Here is a 10,567-nt window from a genome sequence, read left to right as displayed (position 1 = left end):
TAATGACTGTTTCCCCCAGTACAGACCAGGGCTGTGAATGAAGTGTCAGCAAGGAGCAGCTCCCTGACGAGCAAACAAGCTGGTGGTGTTTGGAAACTCCCTTGGAGACACAGGTCCTTTGTTTCATTTCTCACTGCACAACGTGAAAAAGAGGAAGAATTTAGATGGAGCTGATGTAAACTGGGGAAAACATACTGTGATCTTCCTTCAGTTTGCATGCTGGGAACATGAAGGACGGGTCATAAAGACAATGAAGAGCATGCTCCTTTTCCTAATTTTGCTGGGAGTAGTATCTGGTAAGAACATGATTTCATTATGCTGCTAAAATTAGAACACTGTTGGCTGTTATACTTTCTCTAGGGAACTTTATAATACATATTTAGGGATCAGACACAGATGGAAAAAATCAAGCAACAATTATTTTCTGACTGAAATAGACTGGGCTCTGTGGTTACAGCAGTATAATGAAGAGAATATGACTCTTTAATAAAACTCTTTTTTTGGATGAGGCACTTCATTTCTAATAGCCACTGCCCAGTGTGTCAGCACTGGAGTGGGAAAGGAGGTCAGCTCTCCAAGAAACAATAACTGTTGGTTATAGTCCAGCATCCTCCTTTCAGATATTGATAACATTTCTCTTTGATAAAGTAAAACAAGCAATCTAACTGTGCCAAACAGAGAGAAAGTTGTGGAAAATATTCGTAGTATGACATGACTAACTTTGATCAGTATAAATACATGGGAGATTTGCCAATGTGAGTATTTGCACATTAGCAACTTAGCAGATCTTCAAACTGTCTGAAGTCTGGGTGGCACATGAAGCACTGCTGTGCTGCTCAGGGTCATTTTGCTCTCAAGGAGCTGTAAGAGCTCTGCCATCCCTCAGGAGCCTCTCAGTATTCAGTGGTTTTCCTGATGTTCCCAAAACTGTGATTAGGACCCTGCCTGCCACTTTCAGCTTTCTTTGAAAAATAGCATTTTTCTAACCTGCGTGGTAGTGGATAGAGAAAATCTTGACGGTGTTACTCAAGCACACTCTAAAGACTGGAACATCACAGATAAATAAGTCTTAAATATACATAAACTTCTCCAAAACAATCTCATTATTGCTTTGTCTTGGACTCATAATTTGTCAATTATTGTAATTGATAATTCTGATAAATAATGTGTTAAATTGCTACAGAAATATTTTGGTCTGCAAAGTAAAGAGGTAAGCAAGGATTTGTGAATATGGAAGGAGAGTTTTTGTAAAATTGATTAGAAAAAGAAGAAGCCATTCAGATGTAGCACCTAAAATTTCAGTTAAAATGAAGAGCAAGAAGTTAGAACTTTTGATTTAGAAAGAAAAGTTCTGAATAAACAGCCAATGCAATCTTTGGACATAACACAAAAATAGCAACTCCTTTCTACATTTCTAAATACTGTGAATTATTTCATTGCTTGTATAAATGGTTTCCATTAATGAACTGTGGCTTGATAAGTGAACTGAATTCATCAAGTACTGTCCACAGGAGATTACATTTGAAGTTCAGCTCCACTTATGGAAATGTATCTCCAGAAGCCCCTCTCAGCCCAGCCTCATTTGCATGGGTGATTTTTGTTGATGGTGTTTTCCAGAATTTGTAATAACAGTAATAAAAACTTGGTCCTTCGCTGTATCTTGCTCCTGCTGACATAAATCAGTAACAGCTCAGCTGAACTCAGTCCCACCAAGGTGTCAGACTGACCTGTTCAGATTAAATCTTTCAGGCATTTCCCACCTCACAGTGTCCCACATCCCACCCTGTACCTCTACATTATCTCCAGTGTAATTTTTTCCATAAATGCCCAAGTAATCCCAGCTGGATCAGTGACCCAGGAACCTGCAGTATCTGCAGTGTAGGATCATGAGAATCTCCATACAGCTCTAATGGTCTCAGACCGGTTCCTGTAGCAGCTTTTCACCTTGCAACTCTGCAGCAAAAAAAAAAAAAGACTTCATGGAGCTTTTGCCACAGTAATTGCTGGTGTATGAAGAGCCTGTCCAGACCCTTGAGTGGACACTATCTGTCTCCCTCTTGGCACAGAGTGTGCAGGAGGTTTGGATGATCACAGTGGGCAGTATCTGTCTCCCTCTTGGCACAGAGTGTGCAGGAGGTTTGGATGATCACAGTGGGCAGTATCTGTCTCCCTGTTGCCACAATGTGTAGAAGTTTGGCTGAACACAGCCAGCTTTCTTGGAGAGTGTTTTGGATGAGCCAGTGAAGCATCCATCCCCAAGCAAGAGTCGCCCCTGCCATAGTCTGGTGTTGAGGTACATTGCTGGTTCAGGGATATGAGATTACTGAAGTGTTGTTTCAGGGCATCAAAAGCAGCCCTGATTTATGTTTTCTTCATAAGATGAAGCACAGCAGGCCTTTGTCAAAAATACCAAAAACTAGAAGCTAAAAGAGAAAGCAAAAGGTTTGGGGAATCCAGAGGTCTGGACAAGTGAGGAGCTTGTGCAAATCTGTGGATGCCTCACCAGCATGTGCAGCTCCCATGCAGTTTTGAACCATAGGGTGCTTTTGTGGGCCTGCATCTTCTCCAAAGACTCCAGGTTGCTCTTCCTTGCTCAAAGCAGGAGACATGACAGTACACCCCTGAAATTGTTATGAAATCACACTACTCAAGAGCCAGGCTTGCACACAGCTGCTGTAGAAAGAATTAGAAGAGGGAAAATGGAGGAAATAGGTGCTGCAGATAGTGTAGTCCACAAAAAAAAACCACTGCTTCTTTGGTATCTGAGTCTGTGTGATCCAAGGTACTTCATGTAACAGTGAGCAGAGGCAAGAATTAGTACAGGGAGCAAAATGAAAAATAGAAACGTTTTGGGCTTCTTTGCTTCTGTACAAAGACATATATGAAGGCAAATGATGCAGCAAAATAATACTTTGACAATGACCACTCTAGATGACAATACTATAGGGCTGAATTACAGAAAAGATGGATTCTTTTGCCATTAATTCTGGATTTACTACCACATGTCCCCATTCATAGGTAAAAAGAGAGTCAGGGCTTTTTGTGTACCTTAATGGCAGCTCTTGACAAAAGCTGTGTATTTGTTAGCTCAAGTATTTTTGCATTCATTTTCCTCTGCAGGAAGAAGATCCCAGTTGCTTCAGGGCTTACCTGCAACAAGCACTGTTGAAGAAAACTCAGCAGCTGGTGTTGCAGTCTATGACTTTAATGTGACTCTTTCTCCATTGGCTTCTGAAGGTGTTGCAATTCTTCCTACCATAGTAAATTCAAATCCACTCACAGAAGCTTTTGACATTGTACCAAAAGGAGGTCTTGAATTCAGGGTGAGTTTTCAGTTTAACTTGAGTAATTTTCAGTTGTAGGCTGATGTTTCCTGGATTACTGAGCACTGACAGTGCACAATGTCTCATCTTTTAATCAGAAAAGAATTTTAAATGCAGACTGTGGTGGTATTCAAAAATGCTGCAATAGATATGACAGATGAATAGCAATAGTAATTATGATTTTTAATTGCATCTAGGAAAAATCACTCATCACAATAATTCCATTAGTTCTGTGATAGAAAAAATGTGATTTTTAGAAAATAAGAGGTGAAGAAGAATGTGGAGGACCTGCTTCTGTTTTGAGGTTTTATCCAAAGTTTTTCAGCTTAATATTTATGAAGTCACTGTGAAATGAAAGTGCCTTAGTTAAACCACATTCAGCTTCTGTTTGGCCACTCTCACCAAGAATTAAAATTAATTTGTTTCACTCCCAAAATAAATGAAACTGAATTAGATCAAAGTAATTTTTAATTCTGAACAAAGGCTGTGACACATGAGGAAGTTATCTTGACGTAGGAGTTATCACCCTTCCACACATCTGTGACCTATCTCTATCCATTGCATGCTCTTGTCCTGTGGCAAATGCAGAGTAATTTCCATTACTTCAGGCTGATTTTCATTGTTGAATAAATCAGCAAATATTATCTCACATTTGTCACAGGCAATGAGTGTTCAGATGCATGATAACTTGTCATCCCACTGCAACTTGCTTGTGTGTCTGAGCCTGAACAGTGACACTGAAGGGTGGCTTTAATAGATGCAGATAGAAATGGTGCAGAGCCTTAAAAAGGTGATTTGAATATCCTTTTCTGGGTGTTTCCAAGGAAGTTCAGGTTTTCACAGAACTGATACAACAGCTCTTTTCTATTTCTCTTTGCTGGTGATTCTGGGAGAAAATTTGGGAAAGGAAAGGCTGTGGCCCTGGGTTTGATGAGCCTGCAGGGAGCTGCTGTGTCTCCCATGCTCCAGACTCCCAGCAGAGCACAAAGCTCTCTTGTGCCAGCTCTGATGGCTCTTTACTGCTCCCCAGCCAGGTCAGTGAAATGGTTAAAAAACCTCTCACAAAAGCCATCTTTACCTGTGAAGCACAGGGTGGGACTGTACAAATACCTGGACTGGGTCAGCTGAAGAGATCATAGAACCATAGCATTATAGAATATGCTGAGTTGGGAGGGTTCCTTCAGGATTATGAAATCCAGCTCCTGGATCACCCAAGAATCACTCCATGTGCCTGAGAACATTGTCCAATTGCTTCTTTAACTTTGCCAGGCTTGGTGCTGTGACCACTGCCCTGGGAAGCTGTTCCAGTGTCCAGCCACTTTCTGGGTGAAAAACCTTTGCCTGATGTGTAACCTAAACCTCCCCAAACTCTGCTTCATGCTCTTTCCTCCACTCCTGTGTAACAATCAGAAGGAAATGGATACATCCCTTAAAGTGGCTTTGCTGACAGAAAATCCATAATGTAGGACTCCCTTCCTAAGCTTTATTTTGGCACTTTGAATTAAAGTGATCCCTTCTGCTGCCAAAAAGCCCCTCAGTCCTTTTATACACCTGCTTGGTCCCATCCCATGCCATCCTTATGTTGTGACACGCAAGAATTTATATTGCTGTGTATTGAGTGGGACTGAGAAGTTAATATGGAGGGGAAAAAACAGACAAAAAGTCCCTCTAGGGTTTTTTTCATGGCAAGGATGATGGAGAAATTATTGTTCTAGAACAGTGGAGGGTGACACAAGGATAAAAATGAATGGCCAAAAAAGCTGGAAACTGGAGACAGCTTCTTCCAAAGTGCCAGTTTGTATCCATTGCATACCACAGCCACATTACCAGAATGGCCTGTGAGCCTGTTTGTGTTCTGCTTGAGCTGTTGCTTTTTCCAACATTCCCTAAGTCACTCGGAGGACTAGAACAAAGAGTTTGAGCCAGTGAATATCAGTCATGAAAAAGTCATAAAGCAATCTACATTCAAATTCTGCAAATTAGCAGAGAAGTGCTAATTACAACTTATAAAGCAAGGATAAATACATGGGTGGTTTTAGTTAATTTATTTGATGAGGGTTGTTACTTTTAATTACTTATGCCATGTTGTAGCAGATCTGAACAATATTTCACAAAATGTGATGTGTTCCAAAACTAGACACCTCAGCTCTACCTGCTGTCATGATATCTTTGTTAAGATATAGAAGAAGGCAGTATTTCATGAATGAATTATGAGATTACTAAGTACCTGCTAGAATAGGCTCTTCAGTATTTATGAAGCACATTTAGCTCTGTTGCAGCAGCAGACAGCAATATCACATTTCTTGATATATTTTGAGACTTCTGAGAAAGTAACAATTTCTGAGATCTCAGTTCTGTCCCTTACTCCTCACCTTACTCCTGTTTGAAGGTTCTCAGGAGCAGAAGATGTGTGGAATGTATAAAAACCTGCTGCTGCCTGAAACTGCCTGGGTGCTCTTAGTGGTGCTCTCTGAATATATTGGTGGTGGAGCAGCAAGCAGTGAAATTCTCATGTGGAATGAGGGATAGACATTAGATAGTTTAGGGGTGACTCTAGATCCCCCTTCATGAAGCCTGCAGCTGCTTCAAGTGTGTGCACTCCTGCCTTTATCAGTAAGCTTTGCTCCTACCTGAAGGAAAGGTGAATTCTGGCTCACAGCCTATACCAGTGGCATGCTGTTCCCAAAAAGCTTCAAAAGCAACTTAGAAAGAGGCAATTTAGATTCACATCTTCACTTCTAAGGCATTTATAAAGGAGGGTGGGAGATGTGTATTTAGACACATTTAGTCTGGCTGTAGTTACATCACCAATGAAAATATTTGGCTGTGAATTGGAGGGATAATCTGCAGAACACAAAACTTCTGCTTAGAACTGGACACTTTCAAATGTTGAATTCATTGTATGTGTGTATGGTATTTAGATCTCCATCAAACATTCATTTTGAACATCAAGCTTTCCACTGTTGTGACAAGCTTTTTAGAATGTTTCTTCTGTGTTAGCCTCACTTTTATGGGAAACTTGTATCTGTACAGTAGAAGGAGAGGAGACCATCCAGGACACAGTTATTTTCTCCTGCAGTATTTTAACAAAAAGATCCATGAGGTTCCAGACAGAAGCTGTTTTATGTACCAGAAGGCACAAAACATTTGTGCTTCTCTTCACTCCCCTCCAACTCTTTGTTATTTGTCTCTATTTTGACTTCTGTCTTCTAACTGTGCTGACATCACTTTTGTGTTTGTCCTCTGGCCCACAGCATCTCATCTAAACCCAAGGATTTATTTCATTGTTTTCCTTCTGGAAGCTCTTCAGCCTCCTTTATTCTTCAGTATTGCAAATACACTGACATGCTACTTGTCACATACACTCATGAGCCCCATCAGTTTTCCTTTCTCCAGTTTCACAGCACCCTGCTACTGTGTTCAAGTTTCACAGTTTGTTAGCCACACAAAAAACGGAACTGTCACCTTTTCCTTTCTTGTCCAAGAAAGGGAAAATCTATTGGTTTCAGCAGAGAAGATTGAGGCATACAACTTTCAGCATCCTGCTGTTCCTCTGGACTCATCCTAAATCCAGAATGATTGCACTTTACTTTTTTTCATAGAATAGGTACTTGTGCTAGTACATATTCTGTGTTAAGAGGTAATACGCAGAGCTGGAAGCCTTTGACATAAAGTCTCCAAAACAAAATAGTTTTGCCTTATCAATCTTGCAAAACTCAAGGCCTAGGTTATTTTTTCAATTAGTTCAGCATTTTCCCCAAACAGTTCTGGTGCCTCTTTCAGATAATGTACCCATGAATTTCCTTCTTCTATGATTATCCTGCAAGTCTTCTCCCAGATACACAAGGTAGGTTCTGATAGCTGGTAGACTACATGACTACATGGTCTCCTGCCTCCACACTCTTTATTTCAAGTAAAAGTTCTTCCTCCTCATATTCCTAATTCACAGAAAAAGTGAAGCTGCCCTTGTGTCTTGCAAGGCTTCCTCTGAATTCTGTCTCATCACACCTTGAACAGTCTTGGAGCATGATGTGGAAAGGAAAACACTTGAAACAGACACGTACCTGCAAGATATAGTCCTGAACTTGATGACAAAGCTGTGAGGCAGGGCAGTTTCTTCTGGGCTACCTCCTCTTCACACTGCTCCTCACACAAAGGATCTTTGAGTTACTCCATGAAGCCACACAACATTTTAGTCTCTTTACTCAGTTGCTGTGACATTTTTGCCACTGTTGAGAAATGTGCCAACAAGTACAAGATTATCTTAAACACTCACTCTTTACAGATTTAAAGTGTCCCTTTATTTGTATTCACTCATTTGGACTGTAAATTCTGTTGCATCATGTGCTAATAATAATTTTTATTTTCAGGTTATTACCACTGGAAACCCTGTCCTCGATTATGAAACTATGCCAAAGAGCTTTGATTTGCAGATTTTTGTTGACGATAGAACTGGAAGAACTGATCTTAACATATTGACTATTCATGTAACAGATAAAAATGAACATCCTGTGTTTCGAGGAAATATGGCAATTCAAAGTAAGATGATGATAGAATTTGAAAAGAACAATACTTGAAAAGATGACATAAGCTTAAAAAAATTGATCTCATATAGTGCCTGTAGGTATGGTAGTCTAGGCATTTTCCTTTAGGAAAACAAGGGAGAAACAGGACACTGTTTTTATTAGAGCTTTGTTTTACACAAAGAGTTGGTATGCTTCACCTTTGGAAATGCCCTTTTATTTTTCTTGAAGTTTTTTAAAAAATTATTTAACCATTTTGAAGCAGCTGAAGAACTAAAGGAAAAAAATATACCAATAAATGCATATTTTTTAAAATTAGAAAATTGGAGTTTTCTGGGCTTATAACCATTGAGTATGTAGTTAGTTGGAAACTGGACTGATTTGGACAAGCAAGATATTTTTAACAAGTGCATATCATATGTGCAAGAATTTCTGTGGGAAAACCATAAAAACCTTCCTTTGCAGATGTTTTATATTTGCATATTGCATTTACACTTTCACATGAGAAGTAAGCTGGAAATCAGTCTTAAGAATGAGACCTCAGAGCCTGTGATCTATGGTGGTACAAATGGAAAGAGGCAGAGAGTTCTGTCTCCTACATGGGGCAGTTGATGTTAACCAAGTTTACTTTTAGACCAGGGGCAAAGATGCCAGGGGAGGAATGTGCAGCAGCCTTAGGAATGGGGCTGGGAAGCCTGGGCTGCAGCTGTGGCCAGGGCAGGCTTTGCAAGTCGTGCTGTACCTGGTGTGAGTGACACTGCCATTGATAGAAAGGATGGGAAATAAATGTCTTACTCCCTGAGATCTTACCTTGCTTATTTACTAATGAAGAACACCTGCAAAAATTGTACCAGATGCATCAGAATACAATGATTTGTTTATTATGTGTTCATGTGCAGACAGAAAAGTTCAGTTCACTACATAAAATACTGAGAGCCTGTTTGAACACTTTTGCTATTCTAACAGCACTGTATGGCCAAGCATACTTCAATATTCAGTTTAAAAAAATCTGAAAATGCTAAACTGTGATCCCGTTGTGGTAGGTACTCAGAGCTGGCTGCTAGCCCCCAGGTCTGCACTGACCACGCTGGCTGCACTTTTTCCTGGTGCTCAGGGATGTGTTCAGAGCAGCCTGCTCATATTCAGCCCTCCTCACTGATGCCTCCTGAGCACAGTGACATCCCTGATTCCATACAATACTTAGTTTGTAAAGCAAATTAGCTTCCCCCAGGGAAGAGGCTGTGTCATCTTCTCGGTGTAGCTGATGTCTTGCATATCATGGGTGCCACTGGAATCTAATAATAATTAAATCTGACACTTGGAGGGATCGACACAGCATGAAACACACTACGTGGGAGCTTGTTACAAATAAAGGCATCAGCTTAACTCTCAGCTAGAGCTGCCATAAATTGGTGAGCACAGATGTCTGATCTGTCTGACTGTGTGGCTTTAGTTAACAGTACCAGCCACAATTAGACACTAATTGCACATTTGCTGTTTATGAAAAAGCATCTCCCTCTCATTAAACTTTGTATTCATGTTGTTGTCCTCTGGGAACAGCTCATTACGCTGCTCTGGGATTCCCACTGCTCTGATGAGGACCAGCAGTCAGTAGGGGTCACAGTGGAAATTAATAGTCCAGAAAGAGCAGATCCAGCAGACACAAAAGGGCATAAAGCAAATTATGTGATCTGAAGATCTGTTGTCCTGTTAATTGCTCTGCCCAAGGAGAGATGAGCCTGTTGCCAGTGGTCCAGTGTGGGATAGCCCAGCTGTGAGAATCCCTGGCATGGAAAGGAATGTACCTTGCACTGAATTATCAGCCTTAGCAAAGCAAGCCTTTAAATCAGTGCAGACCATTTGCTAATTATCTGCCTCACAGGTGTAAAGGAAAAGTAGAAATGAAGAGGAAAGGCTCTGAGCTCTCCTGACAGGGCACTGGGTGTGGTCAGGAAGGGGATGGTGGTGAGGACCTAGTACAGGATTGTATTCTTCCCATCTGCATGGTAAAAACCCCACAGATGTAACCCAAATGCACAATTTACTCCATAACCTGTGAACAACTCAAGATAGGCCATCAGGGAAGATCAGTCTTTGCCTTGGAGGGACAATTCATATTGCAATGGTGGTTGCCTGTTTACAGATATGTAATTGGTTTCTTTTTATCCTTTGAGTATCTGTGAACTTTGTGATGATTTTGGAATTACACTTGTGAAGAGAGAAGAAGCAGCAGGCAGTAATACATCCTGACAGCTTCAGTGCATCAGTCTCTTTGCTGCTGTGCCCTTTGCTTTATTCAGATAACACTTAGTCTTACATCCATGCAGCTGTGATGATCTATGTGCTGGAAGGGACACCTCCAGAACGCATTTACCGAGTTGATGCAGCTGATCCTGAAAACGCAAAACTCAAAGTAAGTTGTATTAAACAAAAAACTTCAGAGACTGTATAATCTGCTGTGTCTGAAATGTGAATTACCGTCATCTTTCAACAACTTCCTTCCTTATCAGAAACACAGGAAAAGTTTTAATCTGGAAAAAAAGAAGCATTTTCAGTACTAAACTAAGAAAAAGCAGCCTTAATGCTTGGACATGAACTATATTTTAAATTCTCAGCCTTCCAAAATTAAGGGATATTGAAGGCAGAATTTGATATAGTTAATCAGAGACACAGTAAAAATTGTGAATTTAAAATTTAAAAAAGGCTTACAAAATGTTTCTT

The 10,567-nt window shown here is 40.4% G+C and overlaps 1 protein-coding gene across 1 annotated transcript in view; it reads left to right on the top strand.

Annotated features, from left to right (window-relative positions):
* Positions 1–250: 250 nt before the first annotated feature.
* Positions 251–10,567, top strand: part of CDHR3 (cadherin related family member 3) — a 33,528-nt gene continuing 23,211 nt past the window's right edge. Inside the window, exons 1-4 of the mRNA XM_058805854.1 lie at positions 251–296; positions 3,121–3,323; positions 7,694–7,862; positions 10,174–10,259. Of these exons, the coding sequence (XP_058661837.1) occupies positions 251–296; positions 3,121–3,323; positions 7,694–7,862; positions 10,174–10,259 (504 nt within the window). The remainder of the gene's footprint in view (positions 297–3,120; positions 3,324–7,693; positions 7,863–10,173; positions 10,260–10,567) is intronic.

This window comes from Ammospiza caudacuta, chromosome 5 (genome assembly GCF_027887145.1).
Source record: "Ammospiza caudacuta isolate bAmmCau1 chromosome 5, bAmmCau1.pri, whole genome shotgun sequence".
NCBI classification, from domain to species: Eukaryota; Metazoa; Chordata; class Aves; order Passeriformes; family Passerellidae; genus Ammospiza; species Ammospiza caudacuta.
The sequence above is the reverse complement of the archived record's forward strand: the minus strand, read 5'-3'. Positions and strand labels throughout refer to the sequence as shown.